Source organism: Rana temporaria, chromosome 13, assembly GCF_905171775.1.
Source record: "Rana temporaria chromosome 13, aRanTem1.1, whole genome shotgun sequence".
Lineage (NCBI taxonomy): Eukaryota > Metazoa > Chordata > Amphibia > Anura > Ranidae > Rana > Rana temporaria.
In genome coordinates, this window is record NC_053501.1 from 69,630,909 (window position 1) to 69,656,684 (window position 25,776).

The 25,776-nt window shown below is 40.9% G+C and overlaps 1 protein-coding gene across 4 annotated transcripts in view; it reads left to right on the forward strand.

Moving 5' to 3' along the window:
- Window positions 1-25,304, forward strand: part of LOC120920285 (serine/threonine-protein kinase PAK 6-like) — a 169,447-nt gene extending 144,143 nt beyond the window's left edge. For all 4 annotated transcript variants that reach the window (XM_040332274.1, XM_040332276.1, XM_040332275.1 and 1 more), the window contains 8 exons: window positions 1,657-1,877; window positions 4,333-4,947; window positions 11,960-12,424; window positions 16,251-16,384; window positions 17,198-17,324; window positions 19,527-19,652; window positions 19,974-20,108; window positions 23,946-25,304. In XM_040332274.1, coding sequence (XP_040188208.1) covers window positions 1,674-1,877; window positions 4,333-4,947; window positions 11,960-12,424; window positions 16,251-16,384; window positions 17,198-17,324; window positions 19,527-19,652; window positions 19,974-20,108; window positions 23,946-24,113 — 1,974 coding nt within the window. In that variant the 5' untranslated portion in view covers window positions 1,657-1,673 and the 3' untranslated portion in view covers window positions 24,114-25,304. The remainder of the gene's footprint in view (window positions 1-1,656; window positions 1,878-4,332; window positions 4,948-11,959; window positions 12,425-16,250; window positions 16,385-17,197; window positions 17,325-19,526; window positions 19,653-19,973; window positions 20,109-23,945) is intronic.
- Window positions 25,305-25,776: the final 472 nt, after the last annotated feature.

The window sequence follows — 25,776 nt, forward strand, 5'->3', positions numbered from 1 at the left end:
TTTGTTATCTCTTTTCAATGAGCTAAGTCTTATAGCTCTCTTCTGACCGGTTCCTCTGTTATCAGCCTGAGAACTCCTGACATATTTTTTGACTTTTTAGACAAAAGCAGCCTGAATCTTTTGTCAAAAGAGGTTGCTAAAATAGAGTAGCAGAGAGCAGCTCCTATTACAAAACAGCTCTGAGAGTCTCTGCCTATGATGAGAGGGGGTGTGTGCCTTTCCTCCAATGAGCAATGTTAGCTATCTTTGCTGTATGCCCAGAAATCACACTCTGTGTTAACCAGGAAGAGAAAATCTCCTAACACGATCTCAACTTTCTAAACTGTATATAACTGTGAACACAGCAGATATACATATAAAACCTATGTAGGGAGATTTGGTTAATCTGTGTATCATCTGAGGCTGTTCACTAAATTGGGTGTATGGAGGATTTACATCCACTTTAACTACTAAAATGATCTCCACTAGCTTCTGAATCCTGTGGCCCCTACCGCCCGCTCAGACTCTCAGGCGCCGCAAGTTCCGCAACTACCGCCTGCTCAGACTCTTAGGCGCCACAATTCTGCAACTACCACCAATTTCTCGGGGGTGTCAATTTCCCTGTTGCCCCCCCCGGATCCGCCCCTGGGTGAAACTCTGTTCTTTCTTCTTACCCTTCTCTTCTTAGACTGGCCATAGATGTGCAAATGTATTCCAGAGAATGTAGGTAGTAATCTTTCTTTTCACTGCAACTTTGAGGCGGACAAATCTGACCCCAAATGGGAAGGGGTTAACACTAGGGGCGATCAAGGGGTTAAGTGTGTTCCCTGGGTGTGTTCTAAATGTAGGAGGGATGGGCTACCAGGGACATGACAGAGATCGCTTTTCCCGATCACTGGAAACTGTAGATCTCTGACATGTCGTCTGGTAGAACGGGGAATCGCCTTGTTTACACACAGTTTTCCTATTCTACTTCTGTACGTCACAATCGCGGGTTTCGCGGGACTCAATGTCCGCCGGGAACGCTCCCCACTGAGCGCGCACCTGCTATCTCCTGTGCAAAGACCGACGTACACCTACAACAGTTTTCCCAGGAGAGCCGACCTGCTGCCATATAATGACATCGGCTGGTCGGCAAGAGGTTAAATTATATTGTTCTCTTAATTATCTACACTCAGTACCCCATAATGAAATTTTAGCTCAGGTGCCTCCAATTTCTCTTGATCTTTGTACACCTTGACTGGAGTCCACCTGTGGTAAATTACATAAATTGATTGGACATCATTTGGAAAGGCATACACCTTCTGCTGTGCTTTTGTGTTCTGACAGGGTGGCGCCCCCCCCCCCCCCCATCAGAACAGTCCGGTCAGTACTCTCAGCCATTGGCTGAGAGTGCTGATTGGGAGCCAGTCCGCAGATCTTTTTTGTTTGCGAGCCTTCGACAGAAGCCGGCTGACCAGCTGCCATATGCACAGGGCCGAATATTGACTGGTTTCTATTGAACTGCCCGATGCTGGCTGACATTTGGCCCATTTACTAGGCTTTAGTTTTCAATAACAACAACAACAATAATAATAATAATTCAAGCATGATTTTGATTAGAACTGCTCAGATACATGCTATGTTATGATTTTAGAAGACTGTTTGCTCACCAACTATACCTGTTTTTGCTTTTAGCGTTTCAGTCTGAGATCATGTTTCGAAAGAAGAAAAAGAAAAGACCGGAGATCTCTGCTCCTCTGAACTTTCAGCATCGTGTACATACCTCCTTTGATGCCAAGGAAGGGAAGTTTGTTGGCTTACCTGCACAATGGCAAAATGTACTGGATACCCTTCGACGTCCCAAACCTGTAGTGGACCCTTCCAGGATCACTCAAGTGCAGCTAAAGCCTATGAAGGTGAGTTGTGGGAATGGCATTTTCCAACATCACTTTTCACAGCCTTCATAATAGTCAGATATCTCAGTGTGTACTAGGTTTGTACAGGAGATAAATTATTATGTTTGATACCTGGAAACCTAAATACATCATTAACTGCTATGCCATGGTTCAGCAAAAGTGAAGCTAACACTCTTGGGGAAATTGGCTTAATAAGATCCATCATTTATAATTTAAACAATATTTGTTTGAGAGGCTATAAGGATCATAAAAGACTCAAATACTCAAAATAGCTTTTGCACGGAAAGAAATAAATTGCCTTTTTGCGAAAATGATCATAATAGACATTTTTTTAACCACTGAAACCCAGGATGGTGTAGTGTTTTTGTATGTATTTATGCATGTATGGCTGTTTCTGCTACATTTCAATTCTAACAGTTAACACCTGTTGAATTTGAAAAAGGCGGGGCTGTCCCAAGCCGTTGTTCTTTGATCCAGTGTAGAGATTTTGATTTATCTTGATGGAAAAAGCTATAGAAATTGCAGGAATATTTGTCCAACATCCCTTCTGTCTGCCATAAAAAAAAATACATTTATATATTAATATATATGTAGCATTGCCCCCTCAAGGGTTGCTTGATAATGCATGTACTCTTGTACCGCCATGACCCTGTGAACTCTCCAGCCCCTCTGTCACTCTGGGTTCAGACATCTTGTATATACCTTTTAAATGACACACAGACACAAAGCAAATAGTTTCAACTCTCTCTGACTTTACTTGTTTGAGATGAGAGGTTTAAAACGAGGATCATTCAGCCAAATCTTGGTTACAGCCAAGACTACGTTGAAATAATGCCTAATGCAATAACAATTGGTAATGTCACATGAATGAAAACAATATGCACAATCAACATGGGTTATTGTAAGAAAGCTATCATGGCTATAAAGAGATGTGTCCACATTTGTGGTGGTATTGGGGGGGGGGGGCAGAGAACTTCAGATTTCAACTAAGAGAGCAACCAGCATCACAAGAGAAAATTGCATTGACTGTAACTACTGTTACTTTTGTACATACCCAGGGCCATCTTTAATGTTGATTGGACCCTGGGCAAAAATTTTCATGGGGGGGCCCCCCCATGCAATTTTGCCCTCCACCTGCTCTGAGACATACTATAAATATCAGCTAGACTTAAAATCAGTTTACTGTATCGGATCAGGCAGTGATTGTGATTGGTTGCCGGAGGTTACAATATATCATTACCACTTACTGACTAGTTGCTAGAGGTTACAGCACACATTACGGCTCACTGATTAGTTGCTAGAGGTTACAGCACATGATTTCTTCTTGATTGGTTGCTAGAAATTACTGTACAGTAATACTGCTCACTGATTGGTTGCTAGAGGTTACAGCACATCATCTCTTCACTGCAGAGGGGCATGATATACATATGAATGCTGCCTTTATTTACATATGAAATAAAGATATTTACATATAAATGATCCTGTTATTTACATGAATGATGGTTATTTACATGTAAACACAGGGGTCTGCAGGTGAGTCATCTGTACACAACAATAGAGCAGAACTGGGCAGCATTAGTAGCAGCACTTCACACTGAGATATCAGGACACAGCAAAGGACTAAAACTTCAAGGGACAAGGGAATTTAAACTAAGATAGTTGGCAAGTATAAGGCAGCTGGTTTGGGCCCCACAACAATGACAGGGCCCAGGGCAGATTCCCATTTTGCCCATCCTTAAAGACAGCCCTGTTCGTACCCATGGCTCTTATGAACGCATGTTCACTCAATCTCCCAAGAAATGGTCACACAGGCTAGAGTGGCATGGGAAAGCTCAAACCTCTTAATGTGTCCCCCTCCCATGTCTATTCAATTTAGACCCAACCTTTTATGACAGCACTTTATTGCTTAAGTCACAAGTTTTCCAATTTTGTACATGCCTAGAGGATCCTCAAGTTGTATAATTTTACTGTTTTTTAATGTTGATATATGTATTTACTCTTTTCTTCATCCATTCACAAAATGTACATAGATTTCTGAGCTTACAGGGGCAGGGTATGGGGATCTGATGGCACATACTGTAGCTCAGAGAGGAGAGCTGAGTGTAATCTGAGACCAGAGTGGAGGGAATGAACGCACCACCCTCTACTCAGTCTTATATGTAAAAAAGCACAACTGAAGCTGTCAATCATCTGCAGTGTGCTGGAGATCCCCTCCCCGTAAATCCCTTGGAGTCAGCACAGTCTCTCCTAAATGACTCCTACACATAGCAGAGGGGCCAAATTGCAGACATAAATCACACTCAGTGCATTAGATTGAGGCAAGCAGCTGTCCCAATGCCCCCCTGCAGTTCACAAATAGGTAACAGTTGTGTGTTAGTAGTGTTCTGTATTATGTGCCTTCGTTTTTGTAAATAGTAGATAGAACATTAATTAATATCTCTCTTATTTTAAACAGACTGTTGTCCGTGGTAGTACCATCTGCTTGGAAGGATATATCTCAGGGATATTAAATGACATTCAAAAACTTTCTGCAAGCAGTTCCAACACCCTGAGAGGACGAAGCCCTTTGACGAGAAGGAGAGCTCAATCTTTGGGAGTTCTAAGTGAGGAAAGGCTAAACAATGGACAGTATATTATTACAGAGCAGAACATATCGGACAAGTATGGCAATTATGTCAACTGTAATGGTAACTCTAAGGCTATCAGGCGGCAGACTATGTGGCCTGATTACAAACCTACAGAGGACAGCCCATCCAAACCCAATGGTCCTGTTTGCAAAGCAAAGTCTCTAGATCCTGGAGACTTTCAGGATACAGTGGATCATATTTCCCAGGCCAAAACAACACCTGGTAATCTTCACAAAATCATAAGTGGAGGTCGTAGCTTTGATGAAACCACACGTGCACATACATCAACAAGGAGACAGTTATCCCACGAAACACTCCTAGAAGAAGGACCTGTGCCAAAACCCGCAGAGAACATTTCAAAACTTGAACATCTACAGAGTTATTTCACATCCTCAGTTGATGGGAAGAGTTCAGAAGAGCCTATTCCAGCACAAAAGATAAAGGTTTGATTGTTTTCCTCACTACTTATACTTCTATTTACATTTTACCTGTAATAAACCTGGGCAATTCAAACTGAGCAGATGATGGAACATTCATCAGCATAGGTTACCTTTACAGAAAACTGAATGTAAAAACAATTAATAAGTCAAAAATATAGGAAGCTCAATCTATGTACAACTCTTGACTTTCCCTGTAAAGTATTTAGCTTATCCCCTTTTACCTTCTAAGTCATCTTGATGGTTAATTAGGCCAGATTTCACATTAGAGAACCAATAATGAGGCTCTGAGTGGAGGCACAACAGGAAAAGCCAAGATTTGCATATAATTTTAGCTGCCACTAGCCCTACAGATGAGTCTGACATGCTATTTACACTAAAGTCAATCTCTCCGTATGCATGTTGTTTGAAATATTCTGTTTATTTACTTTTTAGAGAGTGGGACTCTAAAAGGGAACGTCCTTTATTTGTTCCCTTTTGGTGTCTTAAACTATTAAAAGTGTTTTTTTCTTTATTTTTGATACATGAAATATACCTGAGCTCTGTATGCCTGCAGACTGTTAATAATTACACTGTTCCCAGCTATCTCTGAGGACTAAAGAACACATCACCAGACTATGTAACACCTGCCCCTATGGTATGGAGAGAGGGAAGTGTTCTGTAATTCTGTCCTAGGGTGAAAATGCAGCTTCCCATAGATATAGTAAGATGAGTGAGCGTTGTCATCCTGCTTTTCACCGCTGCCTCTAAGACCATGAACTGAGCAATTAAAGACCGATGATTGCTCATCTATGTCTTCAGGCTGCAGAGAGCCGGTGACTGTCAGTCACCCATTCTCTGCTCTGCCCCTACATCCTCACTGGAGTGCTGGGCTGTGGAGGAGGCAGAAGTGTTTGGCCCACGCTCTTAGTGACATGCTGAGAGGCTGAGCCAGCTGCTGGTCCTGGCATCTGGATGGATCCAAACTGTAAATTCAGAATTGATGCAAAGCCTGGACCAGCTGAGAGACATCACATGACTGTGGGCTTTGGCCTGCTGTTGGCTGGAACGGGTCAGTGGAGCGCAGAACGACCTGCACTCCTGTGATCCATAGGAGAAATACAGCCAAAATAGCTTTGACTAAACTTCTCCTTCAAACTAAAAAAACAAACACAAAAGAACACTAATGTAGCCACCACATCTAAGGACTGGTATGCGGCAATATATATGTTTCCTCTTGGGTGTGAGTGCAATGGAGTATACACATTTTTGTGAAATTTCAAGTGCTTTGTTTAGGGCAGCTCATTCATTTTGATGATGGACTGCCCTTTGTGCAAAAAGTCATGAAAGTGCATGACCCTTTAAAAAAAGCCATGCTGCACCAAAACGCATAGTTACAATGTGATTTGGTGTGCGCGTTATCAGGATGACGGGGATGCAATTAAGAATTAATGGCATGACTGCATGTCTGCAAAAGGGCTGGCTGTTTTTGTGTATAGCAGGAGCGTGTGCGGAGTGTGCATCTAGCCTTAAGCCTGTTTTCAGTAAATCAGCCTACCTTCTTGCGGCTATCAACAAGAATGTACGCCAAGACCTAAAAATTCGATTTGTGTAGACATGTTTTAGTTTTTTTTTTTACTACAATAATGGTGACTTGCTGGTGTCTTCAAAATGACAAAGGTATTTTGCTATGAGTTAGAGCAATCATCCTCCAGGGCAATATTTTATTAAAAAGTTGTGAATATAAACCAACATTGGTATAATGTCAAGACATAAAGATTTTGACCACAATATTTAATTAAGTCAGTGTATAGAAGTAATATACTATATTTTATGTGTTGTATATAGAAAAGTAGTTGGCTGCAAAAAAGGGGTGTAGAAGTGGGTATGAGTAAGAAGTTAAAAATGATCCATGACCATCTCTGCTTCCACTGATTCATGTCTGTGTACAAAAAAAAAAAGCACTTTTAAGTGCAAAAATGTATTAAAAGCAACAGGGGTTAAAAACATTCACAATGTAAACGGTGTAAAGGCTCACCAGATTAAGCAGACCGCTCAATGTGTATAACGTCTATGGCTTCAGCAGAGTTCCCAATCCTTCATGCCATTCTACAGCATTGGGACCCCTGTCCTGTGATATCGCTTCCCCCCGCTTGCGCTCCATGCTGATTTTGGAAGCCGAATGACCATCTTGCCAGAGATCGACTCCCAGTGCTTCAGGACGGCATGGAGGATCGGGAACTTTGCTGAAGCCACAGATGTTGGACACACCGAGTGGTTCATCCATGCAGGATAGGGCTGGTTACTCTCAATGCCTTGGGACCTGGTCCTAGGTCCTTGAAGAAGCCATTGGGGGAATATTTGGCTTGTTAAGAAGGAACAAATGTCCTGTCGATCGAATTGCAGAGGCTCCCGTATCAATGTGTGGTGTGGTGTGTCTAAAAGCGGATCAGGATCGTGTTGAATACATGTCAAATTAGCCACTTCCCCAGTGTAGAGGTGATACAAAGATAGGCTATTTAAGTGGCTATTTAAGTCATAAAGGGCATCTTTGGCGAACTGAAGAAATGTGATGTTCATTCAACTTGATGACCCTAATCTGTTTCTAGACACACCATACATTTCAAAGGCAACTCCTCAGTTTGATCGATTGTTTGTTTGTTTTTAGTTCCTTCCCAAACAACAAGCCCACATATGATACTGAACCTTCATGATTAAAAAAAAATAAACTCCAATGATTGAAAGGGGTGGACCAGAGACGACCAGGCTTGTGAGGAAATAAGATATAATTATGGATGTCCTCCAGCCAAGAAGAGAGGTAGATTTTTAGACACTGCCTCTCTGCTTTTCCCCTCCAGTGCTCACTGGCACGCTGGGCTCTGAAGGAGGGGGGATCGGCTTGCTCAGTCTCTCAGCAGAGCGCTAAGAGGCTGAGCCAGCTCTCAGTCAGGCATATGGATGGATCCTGACATGAAGGTTGAGATCTCTCTAGAGTGGGGACCAGCTTAGTAATGTCAGCGGACAGCAGGCTTAGCCCATTGTAGGCTGAATATGGGTCACAGTAGTGCACAAAAAGTGCACTCCTGTGATCCCCAGAAGTAGGACCAAGTCAGTACAGCTGTGCAAGGCTGAAGGTCCGAAGAGTTCAGCTTGAAAACATAAATGATGTCTATAAGAAAAATGACCTGACTCTTGGATATCAGTTTTCTTTTTCTTTGAGCAAAAATAAAATGAACCTCAATCTAGACATGTGCATTTGTTTTCTCCGAATGCATTTTAGATGGGAGATTCGACATGACGCTGACAATGGCAATCTGTGTCTATCGAACCTGTGGTTGAATGTGCCTAACCTAACTCTATTAGTCCAATAGCTGGATTCAGTAAGAGTTAGGCTGGTGTATCAGTAGATACGCCGACCTAACTCGGAATTTGCGCTGTCCTAAGTTTAAGTGTATTCTCAAACAGAGAAACACTTAAACCTATCTAAGATACGACGGCTTGCGCCGTCCTATCTTAGGGTGCAATATTTAGGCTGGCCGCTAGGGGGTGCTCCCATTGCGTTCGGCGTAGAATATGTAACTCACTAGATACGCCTATTCACGAACGTACGTCTGCCCGTCGCAGTAAAGATACGCCGTTTCCGTAAGAGATAGGCCGCCTAAAGATAAACATGCCCGCTAGGTGGCGTAGCCAATGTTAAGTATGGCCGTCTTACGTTGTTTGCGTAAGTCGTCCGTGAATAGGGCTGGACGTAATTTACGTCCACGTCGAAACCAATACGTCTGTGCGGCGTACTTAGCCTCAATGCACACTGGGATATGTACAGGGACGGCGCATGCCAATCACGTCAGGTCACACTTCATATACATAAAACATGCCCCCCACATCCTCATTTGAATTAGGCGTGCTTACGCCGGCACCATTTACGATACGCCGCCGTAACTTTGCAGGCGAGTACTTTGTGAATACAGTACTTGCCTTGCAAACTTACGGCGGCGTAGTGTAAATGCCATATGCTACGCCGCCGCAACTATGCGCCCGCCATCCTGAATCCAGCTACAAGATTATTCTACATAGAGAGGAAAGAGTCGACATAAAGAGAAAAGATTCTACATTATAGACAGTGTTGGGGTAGACCATTCGCCATGAACGACGAAGATTTAACAAAGCAGAGAAAAACATACAAACGTCTAATCTTTTATTGAAGGCTTATGGTGTCTCTCGAAAGTTCTAAGAAGATTCGGCAAACAGCTAAGCTGTACGACGCCGCAATCCTCTGCCCATAGGCTATAGAAGAATTTGAATGTTAGTTGACTAGTAATAATAATTTATAAATATAATTATTACTAGTGTCATACAACATTAGAATTCTTCTATAGCTTGTGGGCGGAACATTCGACCGGAAATGTATGATTGCGGCGTCGTACAGTTTAGTTGCTCCGTCGAATCTTCTTAGAACATTCGACAGACACCTTAAGCCTTCAATGACAGATTCGACCTTAATTCGGATTTTCGGACTAATGCATTTTATAACAAAACGAATCCGAAACAAAATATTTCAGTGTGCACGTCTACCTCAATCTGCTGAAATGTTTTGACACTGACATTGTTACAAGTTGCTGAGTAGAGAGCAGATTATCTTGTGCACTTCCTGCATGACATACATGTGCGCTGATACCACATCAAAAAGCAAGTTCCTGTAAAAATCCACCATGTTCACACCAGCATGCTATGTTGAGATTCAAGGCTACGCCTGCTAAAGCTTGATGCATTTGGTGACATGGACCTGCCTTGTAGGAGGGAATGGGAGAGAGATGTGGGTACTATAGATGGTGATATATGTGAAGCTTGCCTATCCACTGCTCCTTTTGGTGTCAGTGTTGGCCACACAGAGATTATCTCATCTTTTCTTGCTCCACAAAGCTTTCAGGACACCTCAGCAGCTGCATAAGTGGGGTTGTGGAGATAGTTATTTATGTCCAAAGTGCCAACGAGAACATGGGGACCTACTGCACATGTTGTGGAGATGTCCAAAGCTGTTTCGATATTGGACGGCGATTATATCCACAATATCCCAGGATTACAATTACCAGAAAAAAAGTTCCTGTTGTCTGTCTGTTGGGAGCTCTGAAAGATTATATATTTAATTCTAAATGCATATGTGATGATATTGCGCTTACTTTACATGGCGTGCAAATTATTTGATAGGTTTTGGATTTCTCCCAGGGAACCCACCAAAAAATCACATTTTAAAAAATGACATAAAAGATTGAAGCATGTTCAAATTTTTTTTTGGTCGTTTTTCAGAAGACAAAAAATGATGTTTAGCCCACACACGATCATTTTAAATGACGTTTTTAAAAATGTCATTTTTTTTTCATCACAAAAAGTGATCGTGTGTATGGGCCATTTTCTATAAGTTACTTACGTAATGTGTATCGGTAACAGCACACACATGCCACAATGTAATGCACAGCATATGTATGCTGCTGTTTGTCATAGTACTAGGTTTTTCTCTAAACACCTTTTTCTGATATAAAAAAATATATATTCGCAGTTTCCAGTCAAAATGTGTGTAAAAATATGCTGAAATACATGGAAAACGAATATTGAATGTATGTATCTGTATTTTCCTCTAGTCAACGTTTACTACTATTCTCTTATGTAAGCTTGACAGAAAGTGCCTTTCGGTGAAAAAACGTATCGGGATATTACAACAAATAACGTTTGAGGAATTTTTTTCTCGCATGGCATTTTACAGCCGTTGACATAAAGAAATATGTTGCTTTTGCACTATAAAGACCTATCCTAAGGGAAGGCATTCTATTGGGCCTCACCTCTTCCAGTATAGACAGGCAGGCAGGTGTCTACACTATTCTAGTTCAGGCAGGTAAGAAGAACCCTCTTCTGTACCAGCTACTTTTAGTCAGGATGCTGAACAAACTGTGCTAATTAAAAATAAATTGCACAAAATACACAGCACCTTGAATCCCGTCAGGGAATCTGCAAAGTGGCGGCTCCAGCTGTGTTATGAATCCAGCACCAGACAGATAAGGCCTCAAGGCTTCAAAATGTCCTTCATGACACCTATTTACATTATTGGGGACCTTGGACCTTGCAGGCTTGTTGAATAAATAACAACAATTTTTCAAAAATTGTGTTGATGTACAACATTAGAGTTTTTTTGACTTGCTGGTATTTATGTATGTCCTGACTGATAGATGGTGCTGAAAACATATTTAACGTGATTCCTTTTTTTTTTAAATATATGTATTTTTCTTTTTAATTTTGAGAATGCAGTTAACAATACAAGTGACTGCAACTTTTGGCCAGTGAGAGAAAATAAAAATGACAGTAAACCACTTGTTAGTATAGTTTGAAAACAGACTGATGGTACTAGGTCTAAGGATAAGCCGTAATAAGTATATAGTAGATGGATGGCAGTCGGGTCAACAACTAGCATGTGAAGGAAAGAAAGTCAATATAGTATGAAGTATATTTTTGACTTAAGTGGAAAGTAATACATAAGTTAAGGGATCATTGGTTAGCAGTATGGTTTGATACCATTTTGACTTGAGTGGAAAGTAATACATAAGTTAAGGGATCATTGGTTAGCAGTATGGTTTGATACCATTGGGTGCATTGAAAACATCATAGTATTGACCAGTCTTATTCCGTAGGGTTCAACATTGAGTTGGGAAGGCTGTCCACAAGGTTTAGGAGTGTGTCTATGGGAATGTTTGACCATTCTTCCAGAAGCGCATTTGTGAGGTCAGGCACTGATGTTGGACAAGAAGGTCTGGCTCGCAGATTCCACTCAAATTCATTCCAAAGGTGTTTTTTTTTCATAAAAGGTCTCCATTCATAGTTTTAAGCTAAGAAACCTACCAATACAAAATATACCATGTCTACTGATTTGCTCTGAAAGGGTGTTTCGTCAGCAGAATCGACCTTTAAATGCCACTAGATTTGTTTTGCCAATTTAAATAAATTGTTTTACAATGATAAGCCACTGAAAATATGTTTTTTTTTTTTTCAGAATGAGGGCTATCAGAGGCCCTTATTGACGGCTCGGGGGATTTTGACTAAAGCGGCTTCTCTTCCACCAGACCATTTATCTCCAGACTTTTCTAGGGTAATTTCAGGGACACCATCAGAGCGGATCTCCCCTCTTCGACCTAGTAGACCTTCTCCAGCAGGTTCTCCTCGCAGCCGTCCCATCCAGACCAGCTCCTCCAACCTCCATTTGTGTCAGGACTCCTTCAACAAGAACGTATTAGCTAATCAGGACACTACGGTAGTGACTCATGAACAATTCAAAACAGCACTTCGCATGGTGGTAGACAAGGGAGATCCACGTTTGCTATTAGAGGATTATGTGAAAATAGGTGAAGGGTCTACCGGAGTGGTTTGCATTGCTAGAGAAAAGCACAGTGGGCGTCAAGTAGCTGTTAAAATGATGGATCTTAGAAAACAGCAACGTAGAGAACTACTGTTTAATGAGGTGAGTTTTTCAACGGCAATGTGGGTATGTGATGGATTCAGGCATTTTATATGTATTAAACACCTGTGTGGTACTTACAAAATGCTGTAGAACTTAGTATTTCTAGTCTTGTTTAGTGTTCAACTGCCATCATACCGTATTTCACAATTATAACAGTTAATAAAGGAACAGCAGCCTGAGTTCTGCAACGGCAAAGAATTTCTAGAGGCTCAAGGCTCCAAAAGATATTCTGTGACAAACCACCCATTGGTAGGTGTGCACCCTGGGCATACTGAATGAAAAAGCCTGCTCTAAAAACACTCCTCCTACATAACATTTTGATGGGTGGCCACCTTGTAATCAGGCAATTGGAACCTATGCCAAAGCAAATATTACTGTTGCATATATACCCGTATTTGCCGGCGAATAAGACGACCGGGCAAATAAGACGACCCCCTAATTATACAGTTTTTTTTAAGATTTTTTGCCTATACTCGCCGTATAAGAAGACCCCCATTCTGATGCTTCATATTTCTTTCTTCTGGAGCCATATTCTTCATTCTTGCTGGAGCTGGAGCCAATTACGGCGAGCAATGTATTCTATTAATGAATACAAAGCCTGCTTGGATTGGCAGAAGCTGTAACATCATCAGCCCACGCCTCTCTGACTCTCAAAGCCAATCCGAGCAGGCTACTGTATGTAGGCACTTGGATTGGCAGAGGTTGTTACCCCAATCCGAGCAGGCTCTGTATTCATTTGAATACATCGCTCATCAGGATTGGCTAAGCGGTATATACTGTATGTAGCCAAAGTTACATACAGTATTACCACACTTCCAGCAGGCATCCGAGCAGCTGACCCGGCGTATAAGACGACCCCTGCTTTTTGACCAGTTTTTCTTTAAGTGTAAAAGGTAGTCTTATACGCCACCAAATACAGTACTTGGTATCTTCTCAAAATATTAATCCAAATATTACCAAACACATGAAAAACACTTTTTTGGACATCCAATTTTATACTGCATAGGTTTATTCTCTAAACCCTCCAAAGTATCTTATACATTGTTGGGACAGAGATATAGTGCCATCATCTTCTTGTTGGCCTTTAAAGTTGGGTGCATATTTCAAGTTGCCTTGCTGCACTTTGCCAAAATACGTTTATATATCCATATTTGTTGATGCAGTACTTTCCTCACTACATGATTGGAATATCATAATGACCTACTATGATGTAAACCCATCTAGTGAATAGATCTTTTTTCTGAATATATTTGTTTACATCTAATCGTTTTTTTCCTCAGTTTTAACATTTATTAGCATCTGCTCACTGTCTATGTTTTCAACTTGGAGGAACTCTTAAATTACTTTCCAGGTCCAGAGAACCCTTAAAAACAAATACTATATATACAGCTCATGGCACATTAGTGTGATGATCACTGGGAAGAATGCTCCTTAAATATATGGTCAATGGGAATAAGTGAGAGGCAGAAATTGCTCATCGCCCACGGAACACCTAGCAACCTCTGGAGGAAACCTGATGGAGAAAAGTGTCTCTAAAGGCTTTAAAGTTGCTTCCTAAATTGCAGTCATGTGACCATCAAACAAAATTTCTTTGTCTTGTGGAGCTGTTGAAGTACAATAGGGTTGCACCGATACTGGTATCGGTGCCAATACCGAGTATTTGCACAAGTATCGGTACTCGTGCAAATGCACCGAAACCTAAAACCGATGTTTTCAGGCTTGGTTCTTTGAGCTGTCGGTGGGTCTCCCCTGTTGACAGCTAAAGTGTTAAAGAAGTTTAGTAATTGGAGCTTTTAAAAGAAACTGGGGGAGATTTACTAAAACTGGTACACTGAGAATGTGTTGTAGCTGTCATGGTAGCCAATCAGCTTTTAACGTCAGCTTGTTCACTTTGGCAATAAAACCTGGAAGCTGATTGGTTTCTATGCAGAGCTGCACCAGATTTTTAACAACACTTCAGTTTTAATAAATAACCACCATTGTTTCTTTTTGTATCTTTCTATTTCTTCATCTGCAGATCAAAGAACAAATGTTCCTCATTTAACCCCTTTATTAACCCTTAATTTACTCTAATCAGCCTTAATTAGCTCCCTATTCTCCTCCATTGAATTATTATTTTTCTGCTTTTCTTTCTTTTTTTTTTTTTTGTTCACGACTATTTTATAAATGCCAAACAATGAAAAAAAAAATGTTTGCTTTGTTAGTGAATATTTTTACACATATACAGTACAGACCAAAAGTTTGGACACACCTTCTCATTCAAAGCGTTTTCTTTATTTTCATGACTATGAAAATTGTCGATTCACACTGAAGGCATCAAAACTATGAATTAACACATGTGGAATTATACATAACAAAAAAGTGTGAAACAACTGAAAATATATTTTATATTCTAGGTTCTTCAAAGTAGCCACCTTTTGCTTTGATTACTGCTTGGCACACTCTTGGCATTCTCTTGATGAGCTTCAAGAGGTAGTCACCTGGCGCAGCACCCCATCACTCTCCTTCTTGGTCAAATAGCCCTTACACAGCCTGGAGGTGTGTTTGGGGTCATTGTCCTGTTGAAAAATAAATGATGGTCCAACTAAATGCAAACCGGATGGAATAGCATGCCGCTGCAAGATGCTGTGGTAGCCATGCTGGTTCAGTATGCCTTCAATTTTGATTAAATCCCCAACAGTGTCACCAGCAAAGCACCCCCACACCATTACACCTCCTCCTCCATGCTTCACGGTGGGAACCAGGCATGTAGAGTCCATCCGTTCACCTTTTCTGCGTCGCACAAAGACACGGGGGTTGGAACCAAAGATCTCAAGTTTGAACTCATCAGACCAAAGCACAGATTTCCACTGGTCTAATGTCCATTCCTTGTGTTCTTTAGCCCAAACAAGTCTCTTCTGCTTGTTGCCTTTCTTTAGCAGTGGTTTCCTAGCAGATATTCTACCATGAAGGCCTGATTCACACAGTCTCCTCTTACCAGTTCTAGAGATGTGTCTGCTGCAAAAGGTGGCTACTTTGAAGAACCTAGAATATGAAATATATTTTAAGTTGTTTCACACTTTTTTGTTATGTATAATTTTACATGTGTTCATTCATAGTTTTGATGCCTTCAGTGTGAATCTACAATTTTTATAGTCATGAAAATAAATGAAACTCTTTGAATGAGAAGGTGTGTCCAAACTTTTGGTCTGTACTGTATATTAACATATATTTTCACATTTCACATTGAAAAAGCACAAAATAAAAAAATAAAATGTTTATTTCATTTGTAAATCACTTTTCAACGCTTTGTACCATTGCTGACAGCTGAAGTGAAAACAAAACCTTTGCGGTAGGTATTGGTAATGGATATTGGTGAGTGCTAAAAAAAAAAGTACTCATTGTAAAAAAATGGTATTGGTGCATCTCTAGTCTACATATACCAACTTTTCACCTATTAACGTCTTTAGCTTGGGCTGCAGTTGGCATCCTACAATATCATTGGTAAAACATAATAGGCTTAATCCACAACGCTAAAACATTTAAAAAAAAAAAATTATTTTCAGATGAGTTCAATGAAATTTGAAAATTACAGTCAGAATGTATTAATGATCTGAGCAACTTTAATTGTTTTATTTCCTTTTATTGGGAAACCTTGCCAAAGTTACCAGAAGTATTTGTTTAGTTTTATGTAGACTTAATTAAGTAAATTAACATATTTTAATTCTGTGTTTAAATATTCAAGTTCTCCTTATTGTGATTACCATACGGGACAGCTGCTATATAATTATGGTTATGTTTTGGTCTGGAGTTGGAGCCATAATCTTGTTCCTTGTGTGGCACACAGGTTGTAATCATGAGGGACTACCAGCATTCCAGTGTTGTGGAAATGTACAAGAGCTATCTTGTAGGAGAAGAACTATGGGTCATGATGGAGTATGTGCAAGGTGGTGCTCTGACAGACATTGTGTCACAGACCAGGTATGTGAAAGCTCATACATACATTTGCTGTTAGGGCATTGAGAATGTTTGAAATCTATCCGAACAAGGACTGGCATGGGATCTTTTATCTGGAAATTTATTAAGGAAATATACTTATCTGGCTAAATAAAATGAGACAAAAACAGGGTTGGACTGGGACAAAAATTTGGCCCTGGACTTCATCCAGACCGGCCCACTTTAATTCAATAAAATGCTGCCCCTACCCCCCCCCCCTAAAAATCACGCCCACCAAAAGGCCCCTACATCCATTATTGTATATCATGAGAGGGTGAGAGAGAGGGGAATGAGAGAGAGAGGAAGGGTTAAGGGAAAGGGGGTGGGTGAGTGTAAGAAAAAGAGAGTGAGTGTAAAAGAGAGGGGGTGAGTGTAGGACTCCTTTTTGCACTGAGGCGTTTTTTAGGCGCTTTTGGGCTAAAAATAGCGCCTGTAAAGCGACCGAAAAACGCTTCTGCTGCAGTCCCAGTGTGAAAGCCTGAGTGCTTTCACATTGGGGCGCTGCCAGGGCATTAAAAAAAGTCCACCAAGCAGCATCTCTGTTTTAAAAAACGGCCCACTGAGCCATAGGCCCACCGGGAAACTCCCTGTAGTCCCTATGGCCAGTCCATCCCTGGACAAAAAGAGGATGGGAAAAGAGAGTTGTTAGCCTTGGTGACCAATCCTATTGTATTTCTTTTTACTCGATAAGCAATGCTTGTTACCTCTGACGTTCTATGTTATAATGCGTTATACATTATAATATATGATCCACTTGTACATTTAAACAAGGTCTTACACCTTTGTTCTCTATTCTAGGCTGAATGAGGAGCAAATTGCTACTGTCTGTAAGTCTGTGTTGCAAGCTCTTGAGTACCTTCACTCCCAGGGGGTCATACACCGAGACATCAAGAGTGACTCCATCCTTCTTACACTGGATGGACGGGTGAGCAGCCATTGCGTTTTTCAGCTTTAGGATTACATTATACATTTTATAACTGTAACACAATATTAATAACAAGAATATATTTATTAGTTATTTAAGAAACAGATGTTTTAGGTAAGCAGGGAGATAAATTACATGGGACACAGAATTACACCCAGGAAGAACTTTCAGTAATTCTTTGCCATTTTTGTATGCTGTATACTGGAAATTATTTATAGTAAACTTGAACTTTCAGTGTAAGGCCTCATTCACACGAGGCGGACTCCATCGCTAATGAGTCCGCCAGCTCAGCGGGAGATCTCTCCGCTGATCTCCGCTGAGGCGGCAGATGACAAGTCCCTCTCTGCTCACTGAGCGGGGAGGGGCTTGTGCGACGCAGCTGTCCCCTATAGAGAGATCTGATGAAAACGGACAGCATGTCCGTTTTCATCAGATCTCGCCCGATCCGCCATGGATGGATGACGACGTATCACCATACGTCTGATTTTGGCGGATCGGGTTGAATGTCGGCGCCATGCCAGCGCTCCATAGGCTTGCATGGAGTGGCCGTTCAGGTCCGCCAACAAAACTGACAGGTGGACCTGAACGGTCCGACCGTGTGAAAGGGGCCTTAATTAGTGAAGTACATTCCTGCATATTTGTAACAAAAGAACTACAAAGTCTTGCAGTTGTTTTCCTTTAGAAATGAGCCACGGCCTGAGTACAAAATCCCATCCACTGCCTGCATGTTGCAGAGGAGGACCCTCTCAAAAGGCTTTTTAAAACATTTAAAAGGTTAACACAGGTCCCCTAATGCATTCTTTCATGCTTTTATTACCATTGACTACTCAAAACACATTGGCTGTTTTTAAAGCTTTTAACCAGTAAATGTTCCAAAAAGTCCTTGAACTGTAACAAACTTTTGTACCAGGCTCTTCTCAGTACATATCCAAAAATGTATCATCTGGCAAGCACTTCCTTTGCCGCTATCAGAGAGGTAGCAGCTTAGGACCAGAACAGGGTCCACCTATGCTATATTTTAACCATGGATCTGCATCTTTGAAGAAAAAAATCACTTTATGGTAGATTCACCAGAACCTATTTTCATTTCTATCTGTCACATGCATCAGTCACACTGAGTTACACTAATGCCTTGTACTCACGGTCGGACTTTTGACCGTGCAAAAGTCAGCTGTGAGTCTGTCGGAAGTCCGACAGAAAGAAAGGGAACAGATCCTCTATCTAAGGTCCGTCGGACTTCTGACAAAAAAAAGTCAGATGGAGGCTACACACGGCCGGACTTTCCGAGGAAAAAAAGCCTGTCGGACATTATAGTTCCCTATTAATTGGATAGCTCTATCTTTGACTCAGTAGATGGGTGCGTCGGACCCCTGCAAGGAGACCATTGATTTCACACAACAAGTGTCCTTCTGTATTTACCTGATTTCAACTGAGGCCCCGTACACACGTCCGAGGAACTCGACGTGCCAAACACATCGAGTTCCTCGTCGAGTTCTGTGTTAAAGCCGCCGAGGATCTCGGCGGGCCAACTTTCCTCATTGAACAACGAGGAAATAGAGAACATGTTCTCTATTTGGCCCGACGAGTTCCTCGTCGGCTTCCTCGGTGAAAAGTGTACACACGACACTGACACTAATCCAGCTCCGATCGAGTTTCTGGCTGAATTCTGCCGAGAAACTCGGTCGTGTGTACGGGGCCTGAAAGCTCAATTGGGCTTTGAACTTCAGGAATGATCTGAATTACATACTTACATTGGTCTATTATACAAGTATGCATATCTCATACCCGATAGGTTTCTGGGGAAGCTGAAAACCACTGTAGGTAGTAAGCGCTACTAGCAATAGCCGCAGTCTTCCGGTCCAATGTGTGCTCTGCTCGAGGGACTTCTCCTCTGCACACAGAGCACAGGGGGGTCACTTGCTCAGCCCCCTGCATTTATAGAGCACTTTGGGTTCTTTCATTGAATATAACTAATTCTTTGAACAAGTTGAAGATTGTGACTACACATAATACTACAGTGGTTTCTCAGCTTTCCCAGCAAACCATCAGGTTTGAGATATGGTTACATCTTGTAAAGCTGGACCAATGTACGTGTGTAATACAAATAATTAGTTCAAATTTAACACATTTTCTGCTTGAAAAAAACACAAAAAAATGTTTTGTAGCACAGTCAATACTGAGGAAATGTTTTCTTGTTTCTAGGTGAAGCTTTCTGACTTTGGGTTCTGTGCTCAAATTAGCAAAGATGTTCCTAAGAGGAAGTCATTGGTGGGTACTCCATATTGGATGGCACCAGAGGTCATATTGAGGACTGCATATGGCACAGAGGTAAATTCATATAAGACTTAACTGTCTTGGGGTGTTTAATTAGATAGGTTCCTAGAAATCTTAGAAATGGAAGTAGTACCAATTGTTTGTAGGATTAGTAGCTTGATGTTTGTGAAGCATAAGATATTTTAGGGATTAAGGTAAAGGGCATCTTAATGGAATGATGCTGTTTTTGCTTTGCACTAAGTTGCTTTGCTTTTATTTATTTTTTCATACAAATCAATCTAGATGCATGTGTGTTATCTCCCAACTACAAGTCTGCTCCTGGGTTTGACTTGCTCCTGTATACACTAGCCCTTAATTTCCTCTGTGGCTCCATAGGTGGATATCTGGTCTTTGGGAATCATGGTAATCGAGATGGTTGATGGCGAACCTCCCTATTTCAGTGACTCTCCTGTGCAGGCCATGAAAAGGTTGCGGGACAGCCCACCTCCAAAAATGAGGAACTCTCACAAAGTAAGTGATATCGTTTGATTGGATCCGAAATATTTACATATGCATGTCATATCAGAAATATTAAGACTTATTTTAAATTTAATACTTGTATGTGTACAATCTTGTTTTTCAGGAAAAGGGTTATATTTACATACACAAGGGGAGGGACATTTTAAATATGTAATTAGGTAAAAAAGATTTGTAAGCTAGGGAGGTCAGCTTGTTATATTGCACAGGTTTAACCACTAGCCGACCAGCTGCCGCAGTTATACGGCGGCAGGTCGGCTGCGCGAGATCACGTAGCTATATGTCCTCTCGCATTTCAGCCAATAGGGGCACGCGCCCCCCGCTCACCCCTGGTGCCGACGCGCGTGCCCGATCACCGCCGGGTACCTGCGATCGCTCGTTACAGAGCGAGAACCGGGAGCTGTGTGTGTAAACACACAGCTCCCAGTCAGTTAAAGCGACGCAGTGCCGAATCGCAAAAAGGAGCCCGGTCATTGACCAGCAATATGGTCCGGGGCTGAAGCGGTTAAAGAGTAACTCCACTTTTGTTAAGAAAAAAACAAAAAAAACAATCAATGTACATTAGGATAGGATTTAAAAAATCTTGTTACAGATTCCTACCTGTTTCTTCTCTGAAGGAATATCTGTTTGATTGACCATGTCCTTTGCATACTGATTCTGAATAGGCGGGCTGGTTCATTATAATCAGCTCATGTACTCTGTTCTGATGAGAAAAGTTGCAGTGTGTGTGTAAACACACAGCTCCCGGTCCTGTCAGGGGGAGAAATGACGGATCGTCTGTTCATACAATGTATGAACAGCGATCAGTCATTTCCCCTAGTCAGTCCCACCCCCCTTCAGTTAGAACACACCCAAGGAACATAATAAACCCCTTCCTCGCCCCCTAGTGTTAACCCACTTCCCTGCCTGTGGCATTTTTATAGTAATCAATGCATTTTCATAGCACTGATCGCTATAAAAATGCCAATGGTCCCAAAAATGTGTCAAAAGTGTCCGCCATAATGTCACAGTACCGATAAAAATCGCTGATCGCCGCCATTACTAGTAAAAAAAAAATATCAATAAAAATGCCATAAAACTATCCCCTATTTTGTAGACATTATAACTTTTGCGCAAGCCAATTAATAAACGCGTATTGCGTTTTTTTTTTACGAAAAATATGTAGCGGAATACGTATCGGCCTAAACTGAGGAAAACAATATTTTTTTATATATATTTTTGGGGATATTTATTACAGCAAAAAGTAAAGAATATTCATTTTTTTCAAAATTGTCGCTCTATTTTTGTTTATAGCGCAAAAAAAAACGCAGAGGTGATCAAATACCACCAAGAGAAAGCTCTATTTGTGGGGGGAAAAAAAGGACGCCAATTTTGTTTTTGAGAAAATTACAGTTCTGCAGATTAAAATGGGAAGGTATACAATATGGCTATTATAGCACGTGTTTATGCTTTATTATACTTTTTTTTGTTTGCTGTAGTTTTTTTTTCACAGAAGCAGAGTTATTCTTTAAGTCACCTCTGACTTGGGTTGAAATGGATACAGTTTTTGCTCATGCAAATATGCATTAAGTGCAAATGTATGTAAAACACACGTGTATCATGTTTCCAGGCAGTAATGCCGAGTACGGACGGTCGTTTTTTGTGATGAAAAAAAACGTCATTTTTGAAAACGTCCTTTAAAATGACCGTGTGTGGGCAAAACGTTGTTTTATGTCTTCTGAAAAACGACAAAAAAAAAATTTGAACATGCTTGAATTTTTTGTGTCGTTTTTTGTGTCAATTAAAATGATAGTGTGTGGGCAAAACGACGTTTAAAACAACGTTTTTAAACCCGCGCATGCTCAGAAGCAAGTTATGAAGCGAGCTTCAATGGAAAAGAGTGCTGAACGTAACCGCGCTTTGCTAGAGCATTTTGAAAAAACGATGGTGTGTAGGCAACGTCGTTTTTGAAAATTAAGTTTCAAAAACGACGTTTTATTTCATGATTTAAAACGTTGTTTTTTTTCATTACAAAAAACGACCGTCTGTACGTGGCATAAGGTCACAAAATGAACAATAGATATTGGAAATGTTTAAAACATCGCTTACAGTTGGATTGGCATTAAATAGTTACAAAGCTAGGCAGGTTGAAAAAAGACACAAGTCCATCAAAAAAAACAAATAGAACTCCATAGACACAATCCTATACCCACATTTGATTCAGAGGAAGGCAAAAAAACAAACAGAAAAAAAACAATAAAGCAAGGAGCATGGTCAAAATAGACGATTAATTCTCATCTTATCTATTTTTTTTCCCATTAAAGCTGTCAGTAAAATGATTTAATTGACCTTTAAAGTTGAAAATTCCGACCATGTGTAAGCTCCATCGGACATTTTCGACAACAAAAATTTGAGAGCTGGTTCTCAAATTTTCCGACAACAAGTTTTGTTGTTGGAAATTCCGATCATGTGTACACAATTCAAAAGCACAAAATTCCAGGCATGCTCGGAATCGAGCAGAAGAACCGCAATTGCCTATTGAACTTAATTTTTCTCGGCTTGTCGTACGCCTTGTACGTCACCGCGTTCTTGACATTCGGAATTTTCGACAACATTTGTGTGACCGTGTGTATGCAAGACAAATTTGAGCCAACATCCGTTGGAAAATAATCCACGGCTTTGTTGTTGAAATGTCCGGTCGTCTGTACGCGGCATTACTGTGTGTACTGCATAGTTAGGTTCCATCACATATTTTATTTTTGTGCGCACATTATTTGCCTAGTGATCATTATACTTTCATGTCTTTGGTGATCAGAAATAATCTCTCCCCCACACTGAAACAAATTGGACCATGCTTCATATCGTTTTTTCGCCTTCCTCTGGATCAACCATGTTTATAGGGTCCTGTATATGGAGGTTTTCTATTTATTTATTTTTTCTAGTAGTTGACTTGGATAGACTTGTGTCTCTTTTTCAAACTACCGTATTTATTGGGGTATTGCGCGCTCCGGCGTATATCGTGCACCCCTAATTTTGACCCGTTTTTCCTGTAAAAAAAATGTTATTACATTTTACTACTTACAGTTTTGGTGTCTTGCCCGGCGTCCATCGGCGGCCTTGTCCGGTCCGGCGTTCGTCTAAGGCCTCGGTGGTTTCCTCCCGGCTTCTTCCGCGCTGTGTTTTTTATTTTTTAAATAGGTTCCTTTAAGCTAGTGCACTTACCTTTTTTCTTTGATTTTCCCTTCTAAATGTTTATTTTCTTTGTCTGAATTTCTCACTTCCTGTTTCTCCTCAGTAAGATTGCCCCCATCATCCGAGCCGTTCTGGCTGGGGGTTAGTCAGCCAGAACAACTTACTGAGGAGGAACAGGAAGTGAGAAATTCAGACAAAAAAAAACAAAGAAAGATTTTTTTTTAGAAGGGAAATCGAAGGAAAAGGTAAGTGAACCAACAATGCACTAGCTTAAAGGAACCTATTTAGAAGATAAAAAATGAAAATGAAGATAAAAAATTAACCTTTACAACCCCTTCAAGGAATTTTGCATGGGAGTCGTAGAGGACGCTGGACATTTTTTAATGAACCATAAGGGTCGTCAAGGTATTCTTTACCTCTGAAAATGAGACAGACGCTTTTTTCCAGGCCCTTGCTATTGTTCGTTTGGCAGCGATAAAAGGTATGCGGCTAGTTTATGCCGGTGAGAGAAAAAGCCCGGGATTGGGCAATGGAGTAATGCAAATTTAGTTCCACTTTAAGCAGGAAAATGTATATTGAAGTGACGATAATAACAAGCTTCAGGATGAAGCAGTGGATGAGATAATTTTTAAGCACTGATTGCTCCTACGTTTCTCCTAGGTTTCCCCGGTTCTCAGAGATTTCCTGGATCGGATGCTGACACGGGAGGCCGCAGAACGTGCCACAGCCAAGGAACTTCTAGACCACTTCTTCCTCCTTCAGGCCGGCCTGCCAGAGTGTCTGGTGCCCCTGATCCAGCAATACCATAAGAGGAACTCTACCTGCTAGTCTTGGGAAGTCAATATTCTGCTTCATTTTATAATGTATTACACTGTCTTTGCCTTCTAAGCAATGAAGGGACTGCTAAAAGCTGACTCCCCAGTGTGCAGAGACAGGAGAGAGACTTCCAAAGTGTAAATGCAGCCACGTAAATAACAATTCTATTGCGGAATGATGGTGGAAAAGCTGCTTGGACTTCCGAGACTGGAGAACACAAGTCCCCCCCTCCGTTCAACAGGGTTAAATGTGATTGTTTACAATTGTTACTAACCATTTCACTGCTGGAATGGGCAAACTTTATTGCTGACAGAAAATGGTAAAGCATTTATTTTTACACTGGAAACAAGAGACATACAATGGACGAGAGCAGAGGCACCTTATTTTCTTATACCCAAACACAGCATCTGGCTGCTATTGTACTGCCGCACTTCCTCAGATAACCAGCAGAGGGGGATGGTTACACAGACATAAACACTATATGACAATCAGTAATAACACCTTTGGGATGTGCAGTGTGCTGTTTACTTCAGCATTTTTAGACAATCCAAAATAAGATCAAGCTGAGCTAATAGCTGTTGACAGACTTTTATACAAGAGCAACAAATATGTTGGCTGCAAACATTTTCCATTGAAAAGCCACATTTGATTCCATTTAATAACTATGGTGACAGCTGTCAATTCATAAGAGTCTAGTTTTAAAAGAGATTTTCTTCATATTTATAGCATTAAACAGCAAACTGAACAACACAAATAATGTGTAGCTGTGAAGACACATCTCTGACAGTGGGCTGATTCATCAAGCTGCTTAAGCATTTTAGGTATGCAAAAGTAGCCCCTCGAGCAATAATAAATGATTAAAAACTGCTTGAGAGGCAACTCCGTAGCTTGATGAATCAAAGCCAGTAACCATTATCCGATTTGTGACACATATAACACAATATGAATCTGTTGCACTTTTCCTTATGATGTCTGCTCCTATTGTGGAGCTGTTATGTGTGTGGTCTGTTTTGGTAAACATCCATGTGGCATTTAAGATTTAGAAGTAGACAAATGTATTCAAGTCTGTGGTGGTCCAGTGCACTGGTATTTCACACTTTAATACTTGAAAACATTGTACAAAGTTGAGTTTTTTTTTAAATGTTCCACATGTTTAGGCTTATCTAATAAAGCAGAACCAGTATGCAGCCACTCATAACCACACATTTTTCATTTATTTGATGCTTTAAACCAGCCTTTCTCAACCTTTTTACCGTAGTAGAACCCTTGAAATCATTTTCAGAACTCCAGCTAAAAACCAAAATGCCCCTTACATTAGTGGCCAGTTGGAAGAATGTCCCTTACGCTGGTGGTCAATGGGAAGAATGTCCCTTATGTTTGTGATCAATGGGAAGAATGTCCCTTATGTTTGTGATCAATGGGAAGAATGTCCCTTATGTTGGTGATCAATGGGAAGAATGTCCCTTATGTTGGTGATCAATGGGAAGAATGCCCCTTACATTGGTGGTCCGTGGGAAGAATATCCTTTACATTGTTGTAGATTTGGAAGAATGTCCCTTGCATTGGTGGCCAGCTGGAAGAATGTCCCCTACATTGGTGGCCAGCTGGCAAAATGTCCCTTACTTTGGTGGCCAGCTGGCAAAATGTCCCTTACATTGGTGGCCAGCTGGCAAAA